Raw genomic sequence first — 27,928 nt, 5'->3', positions numbered from 1 at the left:
GAAACAAAGTAAATACAAAAGCCCTTAAAGTCCCACAAACGTAGCAAGAAGCTGAGAAAACCCACGGGTGTGTCATCTGACCTTAAATCAGGGGAAAGCCAATCCATGGACCGCATTTTATTTTCTTCGACATGTCTAGATACTGATTTACCTGGCACCTGGTGGCGTAGTAGTTAAGAGCTCGACTGCTAAGGAGTTCGAATCCACCAGCCGCTCCTTGGAAACTCTATGGGGCAGTTCTACTCCGTCCTATAGGGTCCCTATGAGTTGGAATCCGCTCGAGGGCAAAGGGTTGGAATCCATAGGTTGGGGTTTTTTTTAGCACAGGGACCATAAAACCACAGGTGTGGTTCTTACATAATGATCAAAAGTCTCTGGGATCAGATGATAAAGTATGTTCACATTTTCATGCACAACAATGGCCTGTTTCTGAAGTCTCTTAGTACCCAAATATGCTCAGCACAAGTAGGGATTTATATGTGCATCCTAAGTACAACTCAGTAAAACACATGGATCACTACAAATATGGATTACCAAGTGTGAACAGTAATACAGAGTACCCTACCTCCTCCTAAGGAGTGAGGAGACTTGGAAGGGCATAAAAAGAAAATAAGATAGTCCCAGTCCTTGAATAATTTATAATTTAATTAAAGTGAAAGAACACATCCTTACAGCATTAATTTTATTCACAATTTATTGTTACTTTCTGTACTTTCTTCTTTTAGTCTGTGAAAATACTTAGGGACAACCCATAAAAATAACACATAGACATGAGACCAGCAACCATAACATGCCATACATAAGGACAAGACACTGGGCTTTGGTTGTCTACCACTGTTTTAGAGGACTTTTAAAATGAGTAAACAGTATAGCAGCATTAATGAAAGTCTTAAAAAACAACAACTTAAAAGTCTGCCTCCAAAATGTATAATTTTAATTTGTTCATGTTCCCATGAAGTGCTTGGAAATATCCATATATAATTTTTAGAAGTTTAATTCAAGGAGAGATACAATTACATTATAATTTTTCATTATATCATCTCCCCTATTAAAACTTATTAGTTTTTTCTTTAACTGTTGCACAATAGTCCACTGAGGGGATACACTGATCATGCTCCCCATTGCTGAACATTTGTGTTATTTCCTTTTTCTGTGTAAGAGGTATTGCTGCACTTAGAAAGAGGCAGCTATAACCCTATTATTTATTATTAGTCTTTTTTGCACATAAACAAATAATAAGAGTAATCAAGGAAGGCAGGGAATTCCTGGGTGTCACAAAGAGTTAAGCACTTGATTACTAGCCAAAAAATTGGCAATTCAAACCTATTTAGAGGGGCCTTGGAAAATTGGCCTAGAAATCTACTTTCTACAGGACAGAGCCTTGAAAACCCTGTGGAGCAGTTCTGCACTGCACACATGGGTGCCCTGAGCTGGAATCCATTTGACAGCAACTAACAACAAGGGAGGTAGAGGTTTATTTCTTTGTCGTATAAAAGAAATTCAGAGATGCACACCCCAGGGTAAGTATGGTGTCTCAGTGTCAGATACGAGGCTCCTTCTTATCTTATTGCTTTGCTATTAGTGGCTAAAAGTGGCTTTCACCTCAGATCCCAGATGTCTACTCAAGCTCCAGCCATCATGACCACATTCCAAAAAGCAGGAAGCTCAGAAGGAAAAGCACGTCTCCTAGCCATAACCACACATCTTGAAAGTAACACAGGCACTTCCACTTATATCTACTCACCAGGATTTAGTTACATAGCCATACCTAGATGAAAGGCAAGCTGGGAAGTAGTCTTTATCCCAGGCAGCCATTTACCCACCGAAGGTGGAAGGCACATGGATACTAAGTGACAGCTAAACAAGCAGTCTCTGCCACATTTCTGGAGCCAAATGAGGAGCTGGCAAAGAGACCTTTCTTTGCAGTCTTCCCAGAATTCCTAGAATACATGCTATAGATAAGCTTCCTTTTTTAGAAAGGTTTGTGGGGCATAATGTCTAGAGCTACACCCCTGATTCAAATTTGACCTAAATTACTACATTATTTTGGAACCTTTATTGCAGTAATAAAAGCTAAGAAACTGTAATTTCAAGTTTATGATAAGTTTTTGCTTTTTAAAAGCCAGAGACTTTTATTTTGGGAAAATCACCTGAAAGTTATGCAAATATAAATCTAAAATGACCATCTGAAAATGGAGATATTTGAGAAACTGAGACAGCTATGGAGCTATACTGTTCTGTGAGATCATGGAAAATACGGCTTATTCTGCAGGCAGAATCGCATTCCTAGAGATACATTTTCTTTAGAGAACTGTTTCTTTTGAAGTGTGGATTTAAGCTTCCATGTGACAACAACCGACTGTTTTGTTCTTATGGAGATGTCTGTGTGGATGGAAATATTGTCCATAAGAGAAAAGGAGTTGAAACCCCCAAACCTACAGGATACTCCTCACACTGGAGGAAGAACTTTAAAAAAGAAACCAAGTGGGTAGAGGTAAAGATCATCCTGGGTTGTACCACTGATGCCCTAAATATTGGTGTTAATACTCAATAAGTCATTATTGTATTGATTGTTCATTGTATAGCATTCTCCAGGTGGAGTCATAACTTTAAAGGTAGCATAGTGCATTCTCTGAAGTAGGGTAACCAAATGTCCTGTTTGCCCAAGACTGAAGTGTTTCCCAGGACATGGGTCTTTCAATGCTAAAACTGTGACACCCTCCTCTGCCTCCCCACTGCCCCCCAAAAAACAAACAAAAAACACTACTGTGGAGTTAATTCTGACTCAGAGCAACTGTGACAGTTCTGGGAAAACTGGGATAATTGGTCAACCTAAGAATGGACCTTGCCATTGTCCATCACATGGAAAGAATTTGGAAAGACTAAACCAGCAAAGCAACCCTGGTAGGGCTGTAGTTAAGAGTTCAGCTGCTAACAAAAGGTCAACAGTTCCAATCCACCAGATGCCCCTTAGAAACCCTACAGGGCAGTTTTATCTGTCCTATAGGTTTGCTGTGCATCAGAATCGACTCAAGGGCAACTGTTTTTTTTTTTAAACAAGGAAGAGGATTGGGCATGTTAGCCTAGAGGAATTGCCTGGGGGAGAGAGGGAGGGAAAGGGAGGAGACTCTGCTCCCAACCTTGACTCTGGGATTTGGAAACTTGCTCTACTGCATTCTGGGTGGTAGCAATAAGGCTGAACCTAGGGTGAAATAACTCTGTAGCTGTTATGGTTAGGTGCCCATCGAGTTGGTTGCTACTCACAGTGACTCTGTGTACAACAGAATGAAACACTGCCTGATCGTGCATCACCCTCACAATTTTTACTGTGTGGGCCCATTGTTGCAGCCACTCTGTCAATCCATCTTTTCGAGGGTCTGCCTGTTTTGTTGACCTTCTACTTTACCAAGCATGATGTCCTTCTCCAGGGATTGGTCCCTCCTGATAACGTGTCCAAAGCACGTTAGATGAAGTCTTGCCATCCTCGCTTCTAAGGAACATTCTGTCTGTGCCTCTTCCAAGACAGATTTGTTGCTCTTCTGGCAGTCCATGGTATCATGTGTCATCTTATTAGGAAGTTCAGGAAGAGGGTTAGGCCTTGGCTTTAAGAGCAGCCAAAATGATGAGCCAATTTTTGATTTTGCTATTACAATTATATTCTGGTCCTTTGTAGCCTGGTCTCATCGCACTGTGGGGTAGTGCATATACTTCGGGCTGGAATGGTAAAAGTGGAAGCAGTGTAGCCATGTAGGAGCAACACTGGGAAGGGGAGAGATTCCAGAACAGCAGGAAATCACTGGCAGCAGAGTGATAGGAGGCTCTTCCTTCTTTGTAAATATTTATATAGGATAAATTCACCCGTGGAATTTATTAATGGATTGAAATCTATGAACACTTTAAGAATCTAGAGTGACAAAGAAATCAGCTCTTCTAAAAAAGACAGCGCTCTATGTAAAAGGCATGTCATCAGGAGGGACCAAATGCTGGAAAAAGACATCATGCTTAGCACAGGACCAGCGAAAAGGAGGGAGATCCTCAAGGAGATGGACTGACAAGAGTGGCTGCAACAATGGTTTCAAACATACTGTCATGGATTGAATTATGTCCCCCCAAAAATGTGTGTATCAACTTGGTTAGGCCATGACTCCCAGTAATGTGTGGTTATCCTCCATTTTGTCATTGTAATTTTATGTTGGGAGGATTAGGGTGAGATTCTGACACCACCCTTACCCAGGACACATCCTGATCAATGTAAAGGGAATTTCCCTGGGTGTGGCCTGCAGCACCTTTTAGCTCTCAAAAGATAGAAAGGAAAGGGAACCAAGCAGAGAGTTGGGAACCTCATACCACCAAGAAAACAGCCCCAGGAGCAGAGTGTGTCCTTTGGGCCTGAAGTCCCTGTGCTGAGATGTTCCCAGACCAAGGAAAGACTGATACATCACAAAGACCTTCCTCCAGAGCCGACAAAGAGAAAAAGCCTACCCCTGGAGCTGACACCATGAATTTGGACTTGTAGCCTACTAGATAGTGAGAGAATAAATTTCTCTTTGTTAAAGCCATGCACTAGATGACTAAGACACATAGCTACTATTGCGAGGATGGCATAGGATGGGCCAGTGATTCATTCTGTTGTACATAAGGTCGTTACAAGTCAGAGCTGACTCAATAGCACCTAACATCAACAAACGGCAAATCTGGAAAGCTCCTATGCTGGCCAGATGGAGTCACCTATGGGAATGTTAGGCTTATATAAGAAAGGCAAAATTATCGCCACTTTCCCAAAACCATACCAGGAAGAGGCTATAAATCCACACTGAGGGCCTCAAGCAGAGAAGCCTTCTCAGGCAATTGTATAACAAGCCCCTATCAGCAAAGGCCTTCGTCCTTCCCTATATCACTTTGGGAAAAGTATAAACTGAAAAATGAGGGCCTGTAAAAATCCAAGTCAAAAGGATATTAAAGTTATAGATTTGGACAGTTACTCTGTAGAATTACTAGAAAATAAAATTCTCCCAGGGAAAAACACTGCCAGCCAGTGTTCAGTTAGTTCAGCACTTGGAAATATCTTCAGCGTACAAGTAATAGACTTGAAATTGCTTCTGAAAGCTCTCCAAGACTCTTCCTCCCACGCAGGCATGTCACCATGTAGTGAGTTAGGTTGTGAAAAATCGCAATTTTGCTTAAGAATGGTTATTTAAGGCTAAAATGCTAGGCACTTTCCATGATCACATCCCACCTTGCCACTTACAGTACGTAGACAGCACGTATTCCTGAGTCAATATAAATAATAAAACCACAACTTTTAGGGGGAAATACCCACCTCGGGAAGCTTAAAAAGGAAAGACTGTGAGAGTTGAGACATTGCCTTATGAGGGAGACAAAGGAAGGTTGGGACACAAGCTAAACTTCACAAAGGAAAAAAATCTAACAGGGCATCTCTACAGCACAATGAATAAAGTTTCCAGTCACTTATTTGTCCACTCCCACCTCAGTGACATCACTGTACATATTAGACTCAACCCCCTGCCAAATGGACCCACTGTTTAAGAGTAGGATGATGATGGAAAATAGCATTTGGAGTGGAAATAAACAGCAGATAATAATCCATAATTGTTTTTAATTTGGAGGATGAGTCATCCTCAATTTATTTCCAATTTCTTCTGTCATCAGCTGTTCATTTCTTTACTTTGAAAATCACCAGATTAACACTGCCAGTGGCAGGGAGGAAACGATCCAAGAGGACAGGTTAGAGGTATCACATGGTGACGTGGCTGTGAAACTGGGAACAAGACAATCCTCAGGAAAGTCTCTTTTTAAATCCAGCAAAGGCACCAATGTGTGAACCTAATTCACACTTGCATTATTTCAATCAAGTTTTTTTTTTTTTTTTTTTTTTTTTATGTCAGTCTAATTTTAGAATAAGACTTGGTAGGGGATTATTTCTTTCCTGGGAAATTCTGTCCATCACTTTGTACACAAGATATCCAAGTAGGTCTAACTCCAGAATTCATTTATATTCCTTTTATCTCTTTCACACACCTTCTTCATTCCCTAAATCTTCTTCCTATACTATACTATACTAGGAATTTCAAAATAGAATGGCTAAACAGGCGTTCTAACATCAAGGTCATCAGCAATGTTATCTATTCAGAGGCGAATTGTCCAAACCTGTGTGAGCCTAATTTGCCCATCAATCTATCAGGGCCTTTGGATTCCTTGTAAAGCTTGCTATTTTATCTATATTTGAATTGTCTTTCTTGAGCTGATTGGGTTTTTGAACTCAGTTAGTCTCTAGCTCCTACTCGGGGTTGCAAATAGGAGACTGGAGTCCAGACATTCTCCCTAGGACCGAGGTCCAAGTCACAGTCCAATTACTGCAGACAAGTCAAAGATGAAGGTTTTAGACTATCCCTAACATTGTCTTAAAAACACAAAACTCCAAACTTAGATTACTAGCTGTTTACTTAGGTCAGAAGACCACTCCCCAATTTAAATTTACTCTTCACATTTGCCTCATATTATGCCTATACAGGCAGCAAAGTACAAAAACTAAAATACCATCCACATAATTTAAGACAAACATGTATTGTTTTCATTTGAAATCTCCAGATCATTAAAACAACAACAACAAAAATATTTTAGCTGTATACATGCTGTGTTCCCGATTTTGCAGGCACAACCATAAATGTCTGCAACTAGTGAGCTTTCAAATGAGTGATGCACACCCTGGAGTTCATCGGATAGTGCTGAACTGTAGTCTTGCTTTAGTCAATAAATTTGCAAATAAATCAAGATATTCTGGCATAGCCCAAACCCTCCTAAAACACAGATTAAATGTCAGTTTATGACAAGTGTCCCCACACTCAGTCATGCTAAATGATGCAGCCGTGTAGGTGGTGGTGAGGGGAACAGTTTGTCACAACTTCTGGAAAGTCGTCCTCCTCCCCATCTTCCACCTTAGCTAAAATGAGTGAGCATCAGCTCCTGGCGGATCCGGTCGGCCTCGAAGTCCAGGGACTCCATGTGCTCATACTCTTCCTCAGGGGGCTGTTCCACGAGTCCTGTCACTGGGGAGGAACAAACATCCAGCCCATGCTCCAGGGAGATGTTGTGGAGTACACAACAAGCCAAGATGATGTGGCTGGACTTCTCAGGTGAGTACTGCAGTGCTCCCTTGGATCCATCCAGGCAGCGGAATCGGGAGTTGAGGGTTTGGAAAGTCTTCTTAATCACACTGTGAGTAGCAGCATGGACCATATTATAGCGATGCTCGGTTGGAGTTTCAGGAATGTGAAGTGGGGTCATGAGCCAGGTACGGAGAAAGAAGGAACTGTCACCTGTGGGGAAGGCCCAAAGAGGTCACAAATGATTATAAGTGGGATACAAAGTAGGGGAAATCCAGGAACATATACCGTGAGGGGACAGGAAATGTAATGATCAATTGTAACCTTAATTCTCTGCCACCAAAACTGTGTGGAAATCAAATCAATGAAATCTTTTCAATTTAATGCCGTTCCAATTTGACTGCACATGCAGCGCTTCTTTCTCTGACCCTAACCACCAGAAGCTAGATCAGACCTCACAAGGTAAAGGGCACCATCCTCCAGACTGCCAAGTCTGCCCAAGACTTCAAACACCAGCCACAAGTTTGTGGGTTCCCTTATCTCTTAGGAACCAAGGACAAAGACTAAATTCTTTGGGAAAATTTAAAACTTTACCATTAAAATTTCAGGTCTGAAGGTACTATGTACTTCATAGACAGTAATCATTTATTCTCCCAGTGCTAAGAACAATGAGATAAAAATCCTACCTGCTGGCTACAAATTTGGGGGTCCCTTTCTCTCAGGATGGTAGCCATAAGCTCACTGATCCCCAGGCTCCCTTACTTCTGCCCTGCTGACTTCCACTACTACGTTAGGTTCAATAATCCACTAGAACAACTCATAGAACTCATGATAACCACTATGCTAACTATTACAGTTTTATTATAGCATAAAAAAATAAAGGATAAAAATGAAGAGACACATGGGGAGAAGTCTGGGAGGGTTCCCAAGGTGGAGCTTCCAAGTCCTAACAAGGAACATGCGGATACCCTTCCAATGCATCAAAGTCTTTTACTAACCAGGAAGCCCATGGAGCGTCCTTGTCCATATCCTTTATTTGGGGCTCATTATACATTACACATGATTGAATCATGCCCCCTAAAGTTTGCTGAAAACACAAGGTGGGTCTTTCTGGTCTGCCCAGCCCCCACGCAAGAGGCACCTCATTAGCACAAACCTTCAGGTATGATCTGGGGCCCATTCCAAGGTTTTAAAGTTATCTCTTAGGAACCAAAGACAAAGACCAAATCCTTTGGGTAAAGTTAAATTCTTTAACCCACAAAAACTAAACATGGAACCAAGATACATGAGGAAACCAAGAGGAAAATGCTGTGGTAAAAAGAAACTATGCCTCCAGCCAACAGCTGCAAAGTATACTTTTTTTTCTAGTGCACATGGAACATTCTCTAGATCACGTATTAGGCCATAAAACAAACCTTTGCAGAATCCAAAACATCAAAATATTACAAAGCATCTTCTCAGACCACAAGGCCATAAAAGTAGAAAGCAGTAACAGAAAAATCAGGGAAAAGAAATCAAATACTTGAAAACTGAACAATACCCTGCTCAAAAAAGACTGGGTTTTACAAGACATTAAGGAGGGAATAAAGAAATTCATAGAATGCAACGAGAATGAAAACACTTCCTATCAAAACCTCTGGGGCACAGCAAAAGCAGCGCTCAGAGATCAATTTATATTGCTAAATGCACACATATAGAAAGAAGAAGGAGCCAAAAACAGAGAACTGTCCCTACAACTTGAACAAATAGAAAGCGAGCAACAAAAGAATCCATCAGGCACTAGAAGAAAACAAATAATAAAAATTAGAGCTGAACTAAATGAGTTAGAGAACAGAAAAACAATTGAAAGAATTAACAAAGCCAAAAGCTGCTTCTTTGAAAAAATTAACATAATTGATAAACCATTGGCCAGACTGACTAAAGAAACACAGGAAAGGAAACAAATAACCTGAATAAGAAACAAGATGGGCCATATCACAACAGACCCAACTGAAATTAAAAGAATCATATCAGATTATTACGAAAAATTGTACTCTAACAAATTTGCAAACCTAGAAGAAATGGATGAATTCCTAGAAAAACACCACTTACCTAAACTGACACAATCAGAAGTAGAACAACTAAATAGACCCATAACAAAAAGAGACATTGAAAAGGTAACCAAAAACCCCCAACAAAATAAAAACCCTGGAAGGAAAATTCCTCAACATAATAAAGGGCATCTACACAAAGCCAACAGCCAACATCACCCTAAATGGTGACAGCCTGAAAGCATTTCCCCTTGAGAATGGGAACCAGACAAGGATGCCCTTTATCACCACTCTTATTCAACATTGCCCTAGAGGTCCTAGCCAGAGCAATTAGGCTACACAAAGAAATAAAGGGCATCCAGATTGGCAAGGAGGAAGTAAAATTATCTCTGTTTGCAGATGACATGATGTCATACACAGAAAACCCAAAGGAATCCTCCAGAAAACTACTGAAACTAATAGAAGAGTTTGGCAGAGTCTCAGGTTATAAGATAAACATACAAAGATCGCTTGGATTTCTCTACATCAACAAAAAGAACATCAAAGAGAAAATCACCAAATCAATACCATTCACAGTAGCCCCCAAGAAGATAAAATACTTAGGAAGAAATCTTACCAAAGATGTAAAAGACCTATACAAAGAAAACTACAAAGTACTAGTGCAGGATACTAAAAGGGACCTACATAAGTGGAAAAACATACCTTGCTCATGGATAGGAAGACTTAACAGAGTAAAAATGCCTATTCTACCAAAAGCCATCTATACATACAATGCACTTCCGATCCAAATTCCAATGACATTTTTTAATCTGATGGAGAAACAAATCACCAACTTCATATGGAAGGGAACGAAGCCCCGGATAAGTAAAGCATTACTGAAAAAGAAGAAGAAAGTGGGAGGCCTCACTCTACCTGATTTTAGAACCTATTATACAGCCACAGTAGTCAAAACAGCCTGGTACTGGTACAACAACAGGCACATAGACCAATGGAACAGAATTGAGAACCCAGATATAAATCCATCCACATATGAGCAGCTGATATTTGACAAAGGCCCAGTGTCAGTTAATTGGGGAAAAGATAGTCTTTTTAACAAATGGTGCTGGCATAACTGGATATCCATTTGCAAAAAAATGAAACAGGACCCATACCTCACACCATGCACAAAAACTAACTCCAAGTGGATCAAAGACCTAAACATAAAGACTAAAACGATAAAGATCATGGAAGAAAAAATAGGGACAACCTTAGGAGCCCTAATACAAGGCATGAACAGAATACAAAACATTACCAAAAATGATGAAGAGAAACCCGATAACTGGGAGCTCCTAAAAATCAAACACCTATGCTCATCTAAAAAAAAATTCACCAAAAGAGTAAAAAGACCACCTACAGATTGGGAAAAAATTTTCAGCTATGACATCTCCAACCAGCGCCTGATCTCTAAAATCTATACGATTCTGTTAAAACTCAACCACAAAAAGAGAAACAACCCAATGAAAAAGTGGGCAAAGGATATGAACACGCACTTCACTAAAGAAGATATTCAGGCAGCTAACAGATACATGAGAAAATGCTCTTGATCATTAGCCAGTAGAGAAATGCAAATTAAAACTACGATGAGATTCCATCTCACTCCAACAAGGCTGGCATTAATCTAAAAAACACAAAATAATAAATGTTGGAGAGGCTGCGGAGAGACTGGAACTCATACACTGCTGGTAGGAATGTAAAATGGTACAATCACTTTGGAAATCTACCCGGCGTTTTCTTAAAAAGTTAGAAATAGAACTACCATACAACCCAGAAATCCCACTCCTCGGAATATACCCTAGAGAAATAAGAGCCTTTACACGAACAGATATATGCACACCCATGTTTATTGCAGCACTCTTTACAATAGCAAAAAGCTGGAAGCAACCAAGGTGTCCATCAACAGATGAATGGTTAAATAAATTACGGTATATTCACACAGTGGAATACTAAGCATCGGTAAAGAACAGTGACGAATCTGTGAAACATTTCATGACATGGAGGAACCTGGAAGGGATTATGCTGAGTGAAATTAGTCAGAGGCAAAAGGACAAATATTGTATAAGACCACTATTATAAGATCTTGAGAAATAGTATAAACTGAGAAGAACACATACTTTTGTGGTTACGAGAAGGGGGAGGGAGGAAGGGTGGGAGAAGGTTATTTACTGATTAGTTAGTAGATAAGAACTACTTCAGGTGAAGGGAAGGACAATATTCAATACAGGGAAGGTCAGCTCAACTGGACTGGACCAAAAGCAAAGAAGTTTCCGGGCTAAACTGAATGCTTCGAAGGTCAGCGGAGTAAGGGTGGGGGTTTTGGGACTATGGCTTAAGGACACTTCTAAGTCAATTGGCAAAATAAATTCTATTATGAAAACATTCTGCATTCCATTTTGAAATGTGGCGTCTAGGGACTTAAATGCTAACAAGCGGCCAACTAAGATGCATCAATTGGTCTCAACTCACCTGGATCAAAGGAGAATGAAAAACACCAAAGTCACATAATAACTATGAGCCCAAGAGACAGAAAGGGCCACATGAACTACAGACTTACATCATTCTGAGACCAGAAGAACTAGATGGTGCCCGGCCACAACCGATGACTGCCCTGACAGGGAGCACAACAGAGAACCCCTGAGGGAGCAGGAGATCAGTGGGATGCAGACCCCAAATTTTCATAAAAAGACCAGACTTAATGGTCTGACTGAGACTAGAAGAATCCCGGCGGTCATGGTTCCCAAACCTTCTGTTGGCCCCGGACAGGAACCATTCCCGAAGACAACTCATCAGACATGGAAGGGACTGGACAATGGGTAGGAGAGAGATGCTGATGAAGAGTGAGCTACTTGTATCAGGTGGACACTTGAGACTGTGTTGGCATCTCCTGTCTGGAGGGGAGATAGGAGGGTAGAGAGGGTTAGAAACTGGCAAAATCGTCACAAAAGGACAGACTGGAAGGAGGGAGCGGGCTGACTCATTACGGGGAGAGTAAATGCGAGTATGTAGTAAGGTGTATATAAGCTTATATGTGACAGACTGACTTGATTTGTAAACTTTCACTTAAAGCACAATAAAAATTATTCAAAAAAAAAGAAAGTATGGCAGTGTTACAAGCAAAAAGATAACGAGTCTTGGCTAGGAATATTCTTGGTTAAAATCAGTAAAGATAAAAACTAATAGCTGAAGAAAGCCAAGTCTGAAAAAATGTAAGGAGGAGGTAAAGATACTGGGGGAAAAAAAATTCCTGGATTTTCCCAACTCAGAGATATTGCTCTTTAATAAAAGGCTTAGTAAAAACTATCAGATAGCAAGCCAATCTTCAAAATTTCTAAGGAGCAAGAGTAAGAGAAAACGAGAACTCTGCCAGGAGATCTCAAAACACTTGTGGGGAAAATTTCTAACATTACCATTAAAATTTCAGGTCTGAAAATACTATGTAAGGCCTTCAGAATACTTCACAGACAATAATCATTTATCCTCCTTGTGCTAACAAGAATGAGATAAAAGTCCTAGCATTTGTGGCAGATATCAGAACTCAGGCGTTCTGCCTTTCTAAATATTACCCTCACTAGTTGTCTTTAACAGAGGAACTGATGGAATCCCACATTAACAAGGAGAGCTTAAATACAATGATGCAGATAGTAGTAGTGAGTAATAAGGAAATTAAACCAGAAGTCAATTAAATAATACACACAAGGCATTTCCCTTAAGTAACTTCCTTATCAAATTATCCCGGGAATAGAGGAGGGAAGGAGTGTGCTGTCTCATTAGTGTAAAGTAATGATGCTGTCTCATTAGGGGGATAGCAATTAGGAGTACATAGCAAGGCATTTATAAATTTTTGTATGAGAGTCTGACTTGATTTGTAAACTTTCACTTAAAGCCCAATAAAACAAACTAACAAACAAAATTATCCTGGGAAGTGCTAGAAAAAAACAGAACACACACACACAAAAAAACTGGGGTGCAATGTCCTAATACAGCAGTACAATGTTTCTATAATGTTTAATTGTTATGATTTACTACGCCTGGCAGATGAAATGTCTCACACAGAACCATAACCTTTTAGCAATCTGAGACAAATAGGCCCTAGGAGTACCAACTTACACAATTGCTGTGCTTCTGATCCATCATCTATTTTGGTAAATAGTTACAGAATGTTTCGAGTGTTCTAGGCACTATTCTAAACATAGTGGACTCTTTTCTTTTAGGAGCTTATATTTCTAAGTGGATTAACTTTAAATATCTAAAAATCACTGTAGACAAAATTTTCAAATTTTATATCTAGCTGACCTTTTCCCCCTATGGACAACTTACTCTTTCAAATCACACCCACCTCTTCTAATTACAGAATTTCGAGAAACTGATGTTTTATTTACTGAACTAAACATCCTCATGGCTCCCCCACTTTTCCCTACTCTCGGTTTTTCATCAGTCCACGTTCTGCCTGAGCACCAAAACTGATATAGTGAGTTGGTACAGATACCATTCCAGTCCTAGAGTCCATCGTTGAGACTGGCTTCACCACTGGCTTACTGAGTGATCTTGAGGGTTTCAACATCAATGTAGCTCTGACCTTCCAACATAAAATAGTGCTAATAACATCTTCCTCCCCTATTTCACAATCTTCATGTTGTAAATACTTTTCAGATATATGTAAAGCTCTGAACGCCTCAGAATAAATTCTATAAACTAACTGTTATTTTATGTTCTCAGACTTTCCTTTTTTTTTTTTTTTTCCTTCACTTAGAGGACTAGAAGCATGGGTATGGATCCAAAACTCTACTGACTCCCACACTGTAAATAACAATGGAAAAATAATGTCTAAATTTATTGAACACCTACTATGCAGCAGACACTATGCTGTTGTTGTTAGGTGCCATCAAGTTGGGTCAGACTCATAGCAACCCTATGTACAACAGAGCTCAACACTATCCAGTCATGCACCATCCTCATAATTGTTGTTATGCTTGAGCCTACTGTTGCAGCCACTGTGTCAGTCCAGTTCCTTGAGGGTCTTCCTCTTTTTTGCTGACCTTCTACTTTACCAAGCATGATGTCCTTCTCCAGGGACCGGTCCCTCCTGATAATATGTCCAAAGTATGTGAGATGAAGTCTCACCATCCTTGCTTCTAAGGAGCATTCTGGCTGTACCTCTTCCAAGACAGATTTGTTCATTCTTTTGGCAGTCCATGGTATATTCAATATTCTTTGCCAGCACCATAATTCAAAGGCATCAATTCTTCTCTAGTCTTCCTTATTCATTGTCCAGGTAGATGCTTTAAAAATATTATCTCTTACTATCCTCATACCAACTTTACATGGTTAGATATTAATAAACTCATTTTACAAAGGACAAGACCAAAAGATTCATCACCCATCCCTTCAGGCACAGGAAGGAGCTAGTCAGTAAATGTTGATATCAGACTCAGAGTCACTAAAACAATGGTACCATGCTGTAAAAGAGAATAAGATAAGCATTTAAGATGAATGACAAAACAGAGAGATATAAATGATGTTGGTTAAAGTTTCTCTAAGAATGGTATGGACCTTAAATGGAGAGATATACAGAACAAGATAGTTAAGGTAGACCTTTCATAAAATGTTCTATAGACATTAACCGGTTATAATCAAAGCACCTGTGGAAGACAAACACTCAGGAGGGGATTAGGATCAGAATTGCTGAACAGATTACAATTGCTTACATGATCAGTCATCCAGAAGACATTCTGGCAGATCTCACCCATAGCTGCTCAACAGGACTAGGCCAAGAGCTGAAGCAGTAAGGACTCAGGCTGGACTGTCTGTAGGAACAGGTACGTCTGGAGAATGGGAATTAGGTAATGAGTCTAAAGGGACAGATGTGATTGAGGATAGGAAGGGTGACAGCCTAGATGAAACTATGCTAAATAAACACGGTAGAATCACAGCTAATCCTAGGATTGGCTTCTCCTCCACCCTATCCCACAAATCCAATGGTGTTCTTTGGATACAATCACCCATCCTTTCTTGCTCTCTCTCTTTTTTTTTTAACATCTTTTCTCATACTCCTGCCAATCTTCCTCCACGTTATCCCATTGTCCATATGTCCTCTAGAGACCAGTGTTTTCCAAACTTGTCTAATCATATGAATCATTTAGAATACCTGTTAAAAAGGGATGTCTAGGCTCCTTCCTTGAAGAGTCTCATTCCTTTGGTTTGAATGGAGCTCAGAAATACACATTTTTAATAAATTCTCCAGATGACTCTTTTGGTCTGGAAAGTTTGTGGAACACTATACTAGTTGAGGGGTCTTCAAACTAGTTTTTCTGTACAGTTCATGCAGACTTATAAGGGGTACATGCTAGAACTGATAGTGCTAAGTCAATCAATTTCTACATCTTCAACTTCCATGGGTACTCTTTCCCAGCATACTTGGTGCCTAGCACGTGGCATAGTACCAAAACGGGCTGTAATAACCGCTTGGTAAATGGTGCTGCAATATCCATCTCTCCACTTCCATTCTTTCTAGAAAGAAGGGACTCAGAAAAGGACATAAAAATTTTTCAGAGTTTTTTTCAGAGACTTTTCAAAATCTACTTACTATCAACTAGATCCTACAAACAATTCAACGAACTCCTGTAAAGCCATAATTCCAGCTGAATCTGGGGAACCGAGGTGTGGAGAACAAGAAAATCAGTAATTCCTACATGACCTCAAAGTCCTTAACAAAAGGATTATTTGCCAAATAGAGTAATTCCTCATATGATCGACTTTAAAAACTTAAACCTCAGTTTGCTTATCTAAAAAATGGGAATAATAATACCTCATAGAGTTGCATTTAGCATTAAATGAGACAATGGATATAAAAATCTTAGCATACTGTTCAGGAAATGATAGTAGTCATAATTACCAAGTCCTATTTCAAGATCCACCTTTCAATGATGTCTTCCCAACAATATCAACCTTTCATTTTTCTGATTTTCTCCATAAATTACATACCAATTTACTCAAATATTTCACATTATGCTATCTGGTGTTGTTCCCTAGTTACTGTTAGGTGCCATTGAGCTGATTCCCACTCAATGCGACTCCATGTGCAACAGAACGAAACACTGCTTAGTCCTTCACCATCTCCACAACCACTTCCATGTCTGAGTCCATTGCTGCAGCCACTGTATCAATCCATCCCACTGGGCGTTCTCTTCTCCTTTGCTGACTCTTCACTTCACCAAGCACGTTGTCCTTCTCTAGGGACTGGGTCCTCCTGATAACATGCCCAAAAGTATGTGAGACGAAATCTCGCTATCCTTGCCATCTAATGAGCATTCTGGCCGTACTTCTTGCGAGACAGATTTGTTTGTTCTTTTGGCAGTCCGTGGTATATTCAATATTCTTCACCAACACCATAATTCAAAGGCATCAATTCTTCTTCAATCTTCCTTATTCATAGTCCAGCTTTCACATGTATATGAGGCGACTGAAAACACCACAGCTTGGGTCAGAGGCACCTCAGTCCTTAGAGTGACAACTTTGTTTTTTAATACTTCAAAGAGGTCTTTTAAAGCAGATTTGTCCACTGCAACGTGTCGTTTGATTTCTTAACTGCTGCTTCCATGGGCACTGATTGTGGATCCAAGTAAAATGAAATTCTTGACAACTTCAATCTTTTCTCCATTTACTCTGATGTTGCTTATTGGTCCAGTTTTTCTTTATGTTGAGGTATAATCCATACTGAAGGTTGTGGTCTTTGATCCTCATCAGTAAGTGCTTCAATTCCTCTTCCTGTTCAGCAGGACAACTTGCTAAAAGCGAAGTTCATAGTTATATTACATATATACATACATATATACACATGTGTATGTATATATAAAAACTAATAAGTCTGTCTTGGAAGAAGTATAACCAGAGCGTTCCTTAAAAGCGAGGATTGTGAGACTTCATCTCATGTACTTTGGACATGTTATCAGAAGGGACCAGTCCCTGGAGAAGGACTTCATGCTTGGTAAGGTAGAGGATCAACGAAAAAGAGGAAGATCCTCAATGAGATGGACTGATACAGTGGCTGCAATAATGGGCTCAAACATAGCAACGATTGTGAGGACAGCATAGGACCAGGCAATGTTTCGTTCTGTCATACACAGGGTCGCTATGAGTTGGAACCTACTTGACGGCACCTAACAACAACGATATATATATTCTTTTTTAATAAGGTTATAAACCATGTTTTCTATTGGGCAATACTGAGCACACACTACTTGTACTATTTTTTTTCACAATTGAAGATTTTGTAATAGTATATACGAATAATTTCATTGTGTCTTTTGTTGGGTAGACATCTTGGATAATCCATTCAAGGGAGATTGCTTAGTCCAATTTGATGAAGCCTCTGTCTTTTGCATACTAATGAAGCACTGGTGGCACATATTGAGGCTGTACTTGCAAGCAGGCTGTGCCTGTTTAAGCACACACAGTGAAAGCAGGAACCCTGGCCGAATTTTTCAGGTGGCTCCAATAGAGCTGCTGGTGATGCATTTTGCTTCGAGGGATATACCAAGACAAAAAGAAAGAGATCTATTTCTTGATTTATCACTATTCTTAATTTATCGTTTGAAAGATTCAGACTATTTTGTTCTGGGGGTTTTGTGGAAATAAAGTGCTGGAGAAACTGAATTTACAAAGAGCAAAGACTAAACTCAGATACCACTTAAATGACTGCTGGGCTTCTCTGAAGATCAGCCCTAACCCTCTGATATTCTATGGCCCTACCCACATGGCACAACTTCACTTATATGCTCACAGACATACAGAGAAACTCCAGTCCTCAAGCACTCTTTCTATGACTAGTCAAGCAATGATTTTAAGAGAATGCTTGTCACCGACTGAATTGTGACAAAAACCTGTTGCTGTCGAGTTGATTTCGACTCATAGCAACCCTACAGGACAGAGTAGAACTGTCCTACAGTGTTTCCGAGGAGCACCTGGTGGGTTCGAACCGCCAACCTCTGGTTAACAGCCATAGCTGTTAACCACTATGCCACCAGGGTTTCCATGTACTGTGCCAATCCCCTCAAAATATGTGTAAACTTGGCTAGGCCATGATTCCCAGTAGTGTATGGTGATCCTCCATTTTGTGATCTGATGTAATAATCCTCCATTTTGTGATGTGCTGTAAATCCTAACCTATATGTTAATGAAGCAGGATCACAGTGGTGTGTATCTTGAGTCACAGCCTTACAAGAAGGTATGACTCAAGTCACACCCTTACTCAAGTCACACTCTTCCTTAAGGCACATCCTTACTCAAGTCTTACCCTTCCCTGAGTCACCTTTTATCTTACAAGACATAAAAGGAGAGAGAAATAAGCAGAGAGGGGAGTGACCTCACTCCACCAAGAAAGTACAGCTGAGAGCAGAGGTTCCTGCGTTGGAACCTCCCAGACCCAGAGGAAAATTGATGTCAAGACACATGGAGACCTCCAAGGAACACTGGGCCCACAGATGTTGAAAGGAGACAGGACCTTGCCCCGGAGCCAACAGGGAGAGAAAGCCTTCCCCTAGAGCTGGTACCCTAGGTTCAGACTTGTAGCCTCCTAAACTATTAGAGAATAAATTTGTTTGTTAAAGCCATCCACTTGTGGTATTTTTATTACAGCAACACAAAATAACTAAAACAATGCTCTTTTTAGACTTACCTCAACACCGTACTTTTCTGCTTTTTTTTACTTGATAAATCCCGAAAACCCCTACACATCCAAGTATTAACCTCCCAGCATTTCCTGAACTGTATGTAATTTTGTTTCCCAGTATTTGCAACTCAAAGAAGTATCTGGTTACAAAAAATGAAGCAAGTCTAATAACACTAAAACTATTCAACTAAGGTCTAAGTTGAAAGAAGAGGCATTAGATGATGGGATATGCTTATTTTCACTCACTTTAAATATAAATAGCAATGAAACATTGTCAACTTTTGATGGAAACAGTCGTAGGCCTAATATTAATTCACAACGAGACTCAAATGCCAACTTCAGCTTACTGATACTTAGAAGCCAAGAGGAGGAAGCTTCTTGAGAGGCACTCCAGCCCTTTGAGAAATGTTCAGGAAACTAGCCCAGCATTTAATCTGTAAGCATAGCACGGTGATCAGTTTTGGCTCCATCACTTAATAGCTGAATGATCTCGAGCATGTGATTTAACATTTCTGTGCCTCAGTTTCCTCGTGTATAAAAATGTCGATACTAATATTTAACTGTTAAAAAAGTTTTTGTAAGGATTAAATGAGGTATTCCATGTAAAATGCTTACAACATCACCTGACTGATCCTAAGCGTTCAGTAAGTGTTAACTGGCTTTATTGTTAGGGTACAAAGTGAAGATATACATAAGAGACCAGCTTGGTACCCACAACTGCAGTAGTAGCTAGATTACAGTAACCAGTCTTAGACACTTTATTTTTTTATTGTGTGAGTTGTGTGAGAATGGAATTTAAAAGTTCAAAGTAAGCACAAAAAACCAAAAACCAAACCGGTTGCCACTGAGTCAATTCCGACTCACAGAAACCCTATACAACAGAGTAGAACCGCCCCACAGGGTTTTCAAGGTGCACTTGGTAGATTCGAACTGCCAACATTTTGGTTAGCAGCCTAGCTCTTAACCAGGGTTTCCAAGTAAGCACGAGGTGGGATTTAAGTGAAGATACAACAGGCAGAAAAATGTTGATGTTCTGAAAGTGGTATAGACAAAACAGGAAAGCAAGTCAGATGCCAGTGCCTATATTTTGGCACTGATAATGGTGTATAGAAGCAACAACTCAAGAAAATCATTAAGTTTCAAGATATTACACATACCACTCTGGCAGTTCTAAACCAATCACTCTGACAGCAATCCCTTCCCATTTGGAATAGGGGAGATTTCTCTTTAACATGCCAGGAAGAATGCTAAAGAGAAATGTTTCCCAAGTGTCTACTACATGTTAAACATCGTGCTATGAGCAAGTGAGTGCAGATCTATTAATGGTCTTAAAGAGAGATCTTCCAGTCCTTTATGTAACTTTTCATCTCTCACACAGTATGTTGTATACAAGATAATCCTTGTTATTCTGTTGCTCACATAAGGTTAGTGTTTTAAAAAAACAAAAAGAAAAACTAAGCTGCCAGGCTAAAGGGCTTTATCACAGCTAACTAACTGTATTAACTGACTGTATTCCCCATAGCTATACCGTCATCTCAGATCACAATGCTCAGTACTGAATGAGTTCTGGTCATGGAGTCTTGTCTTACTCACAGCGCTAAACCAGGCTTTCCAACTCAACTATAAAATCTACTTGTATGGGACTCGGGCAGATCTGTGAAATGAGTTCCTATAACAATATCCGTGTAAGTGCACCACCTACTATCGTTTTCATAGTTATCACAGTGGCAGTCACCAATGGTAACAGCGCTACCTTATATTTATACATTTGTACAGTACTTCATAGTGAACTTTCATGTTGTCGTTGTTGTTGTGTGCCATCGACTCGATTCTGACTCACAGTGACCCTACAGGACAGAGCAGAACTACCCCATAGGGTTTACAAGGAGTGGCTGGTGGACTCAAACCTCCGACCTTTTGGATAGCAGCTGAGCTCTTAACCACTGCTATCAGGGCTCCTAATCTTCACAACAGGTATCACTGTTGCTGGCATTATTTTCACCGATGATAAAAATTCAGGTGCAGAGAGTACAAGTGACTTACCTGAGGTCTCATAAAAAGTGACAGGACTGAGGCTCAGGTCTATTGCTGTTAGCTACTGTTGAGTCAGCCCCCAACTACAGGCTCCCGCATTTCTTTCTATTCTGCTACATAATTTTTCTCTAGCTACAAAATGAAGCATTTATACCTATAAACTTACCAAGCAGCCAGCTGTCTTTGTGCATTCCGGCTTCAAACTGACTACAGAGAGACGACTGCTGCAGCACAGTAGAGTCCTGTAGGCTACCCGGCCAGTTCGTCTCCACAGTCATTAGTGCCCCTCTGAGGTCGCACACCATCAGGCAGTTCAAAGAATGCAGGCCTTTGCGGTTCACATAGGAGAGGTCTTCGGCATTTGGTGCCTTGATTGCCACATGGATACAGTCAACCACCCCTATCACCCCTGGCATCCCTGCCAACCCATAGAATCCATCCTTCAGAGCCTGCATGGAGGTTTCATCAGCTGGAAAGTGAATGAACTGCGAGGCCCTTTCCACCAGTGCTTCAGTGACATTGGCAACACAACGACTCATAGAGGCCTGACTGATTCCAATAGCATCTCCCATGCGAGTCTGGAAGGAACCTGAGGTATAGAAGCCCAATGCTGCGAGGATCTGTGTCTCTGGGCTAATAGCCCTGGATCGCTGAGTAGGTCTAGAAAGACTAGCCCCCAAGAGCTCCACTAAGTAATAAATGAACTGTCGTGGGAACCCATACACAGACATCAAGTACTCATCTGTCACATCATCCAACTTAAAGCGATCCAATGTTCGGTGACCTCGGCCATACAGTAAGAGATCACAATCAAGCACTGTTATTGGTATAGCCATGGTGTATTCGAACGTCGTCACTCCTTCCCTGTTATTTATTCTGAGCTCTTCACAATGAAGTTATTGGTGCAAGAGTATTTTAAAAAGTGTCAGGATTCAGCAGCTAATCGTCAGTTAAATGGTTCTGGCATTTATTATCTTCTCTCTGTAAAGATTAAAAAAGGAAAACATTAGAAACCTACTAAAAACCGAAAGAAATGATTCGAAGGCTACAACAGCCCTTTTTCCGCAAATTCTCATTCTGTTCAAGCAAAAGGTGCTGTACCTGTAACTCTGGGTTTCTCTCACTAACTCATGACAGTGGGACAGGCTTGCTCTGGTTTGAGAGTTAATGGGAGTTCAATCTCAGTGGCTCATTTAATGGTTGGCATTTCAACTGAGAACAGCAGAAGATTTAATAGGGATGATGGTATAATTATCCACAAGGCAAAAGAGATCTGCTTTTAACTATACAGCTTACAAAGCAGCTAATTTAAGTCATAACTAACCTGGGCAGGGATCAGTCATTACCCAAAACCCTCCACCTCATAAGTACGGGATGGATGTGGGGGATTCTCAAACCAAGGGGGCCAAAAAAGCCCACGACCCAACTTGGTGGACGGAGATGTGCTATAACAGGCTTCCCCTTCACTCCCAAGAAATTCAAATCGTGAGGCTGAGGGTTAGGAAGGAAAATCAGATAGGTTAAAATAAAGGCGCGAAAAAAGAAGCGACTCCGCCGCTTTTCTGGGGTGCCTTAAAAAACGTCTAACATGTCGCAGAAAGTCTAATTGCGCCGGCCAAAGTCCGCCGAAGCCGCTCACCCACCTCTCCGCGGGTGCCTGGTAACCAGCCGCACTTCCCCACCCACCCAGCCCTGTTGGACCCTCCTCCGGAACCGGCGCGATAGCTCAAAGGCCGCCACGGCGCTCGTCAGCTGCACCGCCCACTCTACGTCAGTGCCCGCCCCCCGCCGCGTCCTCACTGCCGCTGCCGCGGTGATCTGCGGTTCGCTGTCGCATATTCCACACACTACCCCAATGTCCTTGCTGTCTTAAAGACGCCCCGATTATGCCTTCCTCTTCCCCTGAGACACTTGTGAAAATTGGCTTGGAAGAATTATATGGATAGAAAATCAACTTTCATGGGGATTTCCAGGAGAAAAAAGACTAAATAAGGCAACCAAGTGTGTAGCGAAAGTGCGACTGAGATTAGGCAGCAAGATTTCCCTCATAGCCTTCTTTCTCCCCCCCGCCTTCACCGAAGCGGATGAAAACAAACACTGAGGATGGCGGCGCCGGGAGCCGACGGACTGCTGGGCTTAAGGCTGAAGTGATCGCCTGAGCTGGGAGGGGAGCCCTGAGAAGGTCTGGTCGACGTGAGTGAGCCAACTCCCATAGTTCTGGGAGCGAAACACCCGGGCCTACGAGCCACGAGCCTCCTGCGGCGTGAGGTATCTCTGCGACCGGTGCTGTCACTGCAGCCCCAGAGCGCCGAGCCCTCAGCCAGGAGGCGCGGCTGGCTGGCCCCAGGCCCCGGCCTCCGTAATGAGAGCCCCGAGTCACTCTCTGTGCCGCAGCGTCGCAGGTACTAACTTTAGAGGGAATACTACCCCCCGCCCCGCCCAGAACTTTCAGCGCCCCCGGGTGGGAGGCTATGGATCTGCGGCCCGTCGAGTACCTCCTGTGGAAGCCGAAGCCTACCAGCCATGCTTCAGTTCCCGGAGCCCCTGAGTTTTCTTTGGGATGTCGGGTTAGGGTAGGCCCCTTGGCCCTTGATTGTTTCGTCTTACAAAGAGCCCCAGAGCTTTCCTCTCTACTTTCCCAGCTCTCTGATTTAGGTCTTAGGGCACTTTTTTGGAGGTAGCTTGTGGGGCCATAACTCCAGGGCTGGGCATTAATATGAGTAAGGTAGGTTTTCATTCAATCAGGATTTGTTAAGTGCCAAATATGTACTTCGCGTGTAGGTGAGGGTGACTGTTGACTAGTGAAAAAAGGGACCCAAGGTTCACGGCTATCTTCTTACTGGCAGCGGAACGACCTGTGGAAACCTGCGACCCATTCTCATTAAATAAATCTCTGGGTAAGTAGCTAAGCACCTTCTTGGGCTCATCACTAACGCATTTCTGTTTTCAATTTCCCAGTCAGCTGGTTCCCAGTCAGTCTGGTCGGTTCAGCTTAGCATTTCACCTTTAGTATTCTTCTCCTGGCACCCCCACAGGCCTCTCTCCCTCCTGCGCAAAAAGTACACATTTTGCCGTTGTACTTAGTTTAAAACTCTTTGCCTAAGTCAGTAGAATTTTTCGAACACCTTGGGTGTGCAATGTGCAATAATACAAATGGTAAACAACAGACCCTTTCTTTATATTTCCAGGTTTTTATGTGTTCTTTTATGAGTGTTAGTCGTTTTCATATCTGAATATTGTGGCTTCAACTAAATCGTTAAGATTTAAAAAAAAATTTTTTCCAGCTCTGTTTTTCAGTTCAGCAGAAACCTTATAATGTTGGTGGAATGGAATTCTGACTCAACAATACTTTTAATACACAGTGGGTGATGAATAAGTGCTGAAGTAACTTGTCACATACAGTGATCTGCAGTACAGATGCATGTAGCTAACTCATGCACTGTTTTCAAATTGTACCCCCTTTAGATGTAAAATTAAGAAGGCTATGGTAACTCTTGAAATTTAATTTTCATAAAACTTGCAAACCACTAGATTTTCCTTTACTGTGCTTTTACCTAAGTTCTTATTGTGTATTTGTATTTTTCTTTCCTCCAGTAGTGATTATTAAAATTCAAGCAAAAACTGCATCTCTTTAGCTCCAGCTTATATTGTTTTAAGAGCTAAGAATCAACGGAACTCAGTGGAGTTCCACTGTACAGGCATACTGGAACTGTACTGTATTGAGGTGGAAACAAGACAAAGCTCTCTTATTTTTCCCATTGTCCTTTCCTTCTTCCCCCAAACCCAGTTAAAGTATAACCTCCATGACTCAGAGCAGGGTGTCTGTAGCCTAAATGCCAAAAGAAGCAAACACATTAACTTTTGAGCTTTCAAGGACCCAAGTCCTACTATGTGAGTGATTTTCAAGGATAAATTTGACTATACAGAAAATATACCCACTTTAGAATTTATCATACCCACCCCATAAGGTGCATTCCTAATACTTTGCAATTATATTAGGTTCAAATGGTAGTGGAAGGTATTTATTTCTGAAACTATCTAGAGAATAGTTATTTAATCTTCATAATAATACCTAGAAAGCCATAAAACTGCGTTTTTTAATTTATCTTCCTCATTTTTGAACGCTTCATTATAGGAGAAATGAATAATTACATCCATTGGCAGTGTGGCTGAGTGCTCTTTAGATTACAGAGAATGAATAGTACGTACAAAATATTCCTCAGTGTTAAGATTTTAGTTCCTTTTTTTTATGAAAGAAAAGTGGAGACTAATTTTAAAATGCAATCTCTTCCATTAACCTTTGAGTTACTGTATTGCTTAAGATTTGTTTAGCTTGTATGTGTTGACATGAGAGTCTTAAAATATGTACACTTTAGTAAAAGGGGCTTATTCTTGAAGAAAGCTTACCTAAACTTTATGTGTGGATAACTTGAAAGTAGTTTCCAATTTGGTATGTTGAGCTGAATAAGATGAGTTTCACTAAATCACCAAAAAGTGCATAAACTTTCTTGCTTCCTCTTTGTCAAATTGTGGAGAAAAATTTCAACTAGTGTGTGATATAATAGAGGCACTGGAGCCAGGAAAAATGCAAAGAAGGGCATAATCCTCTCTGCCTGGGGGAAATCAAGAAACCTTTCTTAAAAGCTTTATCTTTAAATCTTTAAAGGATTGTAAATTCCTAAAGGGATTTAAAATTAGTTTTAAATAGTTGGTTGCCGTTAATGTATAGGGTAAATATGGGCCAGTTTATTAGAGACATTCTCTGAAGGTCAGTGTAGGTTGCTTGGGAAATTTGTCTTGATGTCCTGGTGGTGTCTTCAAGAGAAGGGATGAGAATATGCATCACCACTGCTTAGAAAAACAACTTACGAATGTGCACGCTTAAGTATGGGTCAGTAGTTACCTTCTCAGTGGAACCCGTTGTCATGAGTCAATTCTGACTCATACTGACCCTGTAGGACAGAGTAGAATTGCCCCGTAGGGCTTCCAAGGCTGTCAATCTTTAAGGAAGCTAATTGCCACATCTTTCTCCCACCAGCAGCTGCCGGGTTGGAAAGCACCAACCTTTAGGTTAGCAGCCGAGCATTTAACCACTGTGCCACTAGCGCTCCTTTCTTAGTGAAAGGGAAATCAAGAATTGATAGAAGAGGTCATTTGGTATTGCTGTTTTTGAAGGTACAGCTTTCCGTTTTGACTCATATGCATGTGAAACAAATGTTGTCCTTAGATGCCCTCAAGTCGGTTCATAGCGACCCTATGCACAACAGAACAAAACACTTCCCAGTCCTGGGCCATCCTTAAAATTGTTGTTATGCTTGAGCTCATTGTTGCAGCCACTGTGTCAGTACACCTGGTTGAGAGTCTTCCTCTTTTCTGCTGACCCTGTACTCTGCCAAGCATGATGTCCCTCTCCAGGGACTGATCCCTCCTGACAACGTGTGCAAAGTATGTAAGATGTAGTCTCGCCATCCTAGCTTCTAAGGGGCATTCTGGTTGTACTTCTTCCAAGACAGATTTGTTCGTTCTTTTGGCAGTCCATGGTATATTCAATATTCTTCACCAACACCACAATTCAAAGGCGTCAATTCTTCTTTGGTCTTCCTTATTCATTGTCCAGCTTTCACATGCATGTGATGCAATTGAAAATACCACGGCTTGCTTTGCTTTTCAGCATATTAAAGAGGTCCTTGGCAGCAGATTTTCCCAATGCAATGCGTCATTTGATTACTTCACTGCTGCTTCCATGGGTGTTGATTGTTGATCCAAGTAAAATGAAATCCTTGACAACTTCGTGAAACAAATACAGAGTTAAGAATCATTTCATATTCCTTTCAATCTTAAGGGGTTTTTTTCTTCAATTTTTTTTTGTATTGCCTCAGTTATTCAGTCATTAGGAGAGGGAGAATGTTGAGAAATTCTTAATGAGATTTAGCTGTCCCGTTTTAAATATGACCCTATAGGTGTTTTTCCCCCTTAATCAGACTTGCCAAGAGTTTGTCTATTTCTGTTGGAATTTTCAGGAAACCAGATGTTGGGCTTATTTATTCCTTGGAATGGTTTAAAATTTTTTCCTAGGTAATTAAGCTTGGTTTTTATCTAATAACCTTCTTTCATTTTCTTTTGGTTTAGTTTCTTTCTGGTTTTTTGAATAAATTTCTTGTTTATTTTTAGTCTTTTTAAATTATAACAGCATTTAAAGCTATATATTTTCTTTTGAAGTCTGCTTTTGCTGTATCTCATTGGTTTTTATGTCACATATTCTTCATTTTGATAATTTCTACATAATTTGCAACTTCGGTTTCTATTTCAATATTTATTGTAAACTTACCTGTTTTTCTTGCTAGCTACTGCTGGTTTGCCATGTTGAGCTTTTAAGCCTGAACCCAAAACATTAAAAAAAAAAAAAACTATGTTAGAAATAGGAATACGTAAAAAAAAATCAAAAAATCAAAACCCGTTGCCGTTGAAGAAATACATAGAATACGTAGAAATTATTTTTTCAGCAATTGATGTTCTCCTTTTTCCAGTTTTAAATGCTAAAGATAGTATCTAGAGTTATTTTTATATAATCTCTTGCCAAATTATTTAGTTGTTCATTTGAAAGTATTTGCTCTTTCTTTACTTGTGACTGTGCCACCCTAATCCAATTTGTCATCAAGTCCCATGTAGATTATTACTACAGCTTCCTGGCTACTCTCTCTGCTTGCAGTCCTTTTACTTTATCATCCTGTCTGTATTCAGATTAATGTTTCTAGAACTTTACTTACCAAAGAGTCTGTGTTGATTCTTTACTAATCTGCTATTTGACTCTATTTTGTGTGACTTTCATGACTCCCTCCTTATCTGGCCAGACCATACTTATCCAGTTTATTTCTCTTTACTCTTTTACTTGAAAATCTTCAACTGTCTTTTTCCTAATTTTGCATACCACCTATTTCTTTTTCTGGAACTCCATTTACACATATGTTGGACTTTTTCTTGTGTCCATAGGCTTCAGATGACCTCATGTCCCAGTTTGTACCTGTTGTCATGGTATG

The 27,928-nt window shown here is 40.6% G+C and overlaps 2 protein-coding genes across 14 annotated transcripts in view; one reads left to right on the top strand and one right to left on the bottom strand.

The window, feature by feature from the left end:
- Nucleotides 1–122: 122 nt before the first annotated feature.
- Nucleotides 123–22,565, bottom strand: HARBI1 (harbinger transposase derived 1). Of its 3 annotated transcripts, none has more exons than XM_064288206.1 (3): nucleotides 22,535–22,565; nucleotides 21,058–21,872; nucleotides 123–7,337 (listed from the first exon to the last, which is right to left on the bottom strand). In XM_064288206.1, exons 2-3 carry the CDS (start codon nucleotides 21,725–21,727, stop codon nucleotides 6,958–6,960), a joined length of 1,050 nt encoding a protein of 349 aa, XP_064144276.1. In that variant the 5' UTR covers nucleotides 21,728–21,872; nucleotides 22,535–22,565; the 3' UTR covers nucleotides 123–6,957. The 3 variants fall into 3 exon arrangements, with proteins under 3 accessions (XP_064144276.1, XP_064144274.1, XP_064144275.1); XM_064288204.1 differs by lacking the exon at nucleotides 22,535–22,565 and adding an exon at nucleotides 21,993–22,528; XM_064288205.1 differs by lacking the exon at nucleotides 22,535–22,565 and adding an exon at nucleotides 22,216–22,528.
- Nucleotides 22,566–22,736: 171 nt separating this feature from the next.
- The window catches only part of ATG13 (autophagy related 13), a 43,161-nt gene continuing 37,969 nt past the window's right edge, over nucleotides 22,737–27,928 (top strand). For 3 of the 11 annotated variants that reach the window (XM_023550655.2, XM_023550654.2, XM_023550656.2), the window contains exons 1-2: nucleotides 22,738–23,293; nucleotides 23,738–23,788. The gene's annotated coding sequence lies outside the window, so the exon portion shown is untranslated. Of the gene's footprint in view, nucleotides 23,294–23,672; nucleotides 23,789–27,928 lie in introns of all 11 variants that reach the window. The other 8 variants (XM_023550652.2, XM_023550651.2, XM_023550653.2 and 5 more) reach the window with 4 other exon arrangements.

The sequence above is a fragment of the Loxodonta africana genome, chromosome 7, assembly GCF_030014295.1.
Source record: "Loxodonta africana isolate mLoxAfr1 chromosome 7, mLoxAfr1.hap2, whole genome shotgun sequence".
NCBI lineage: Eukaryota > Metazoa > Chordata > Mammalia > Proboscidea > Elephantidae > Loxodonta > Loxodonta africana.
This window is presented reverse-complemented; position numbering and strand designations above follow the sequence as displayed.

Excerpts from the sequence above, each read along its gene's own strand:
- HARBI1 (XM_064288206.1), bottom strand. The coding sequence starts at position 21,727 with ATGGCTATACCAATAACAGTGCTTGATTGTGATCTCTTACTGTATGGC. Across the intron at positions 7,338-21,057 it reads CAAAGACAGCTGGCTGCTTG|GTGACAGTTCCTTCTTTCTC; the intron begins GTAAGTTTATAG and ends CCTTCCCCACAG.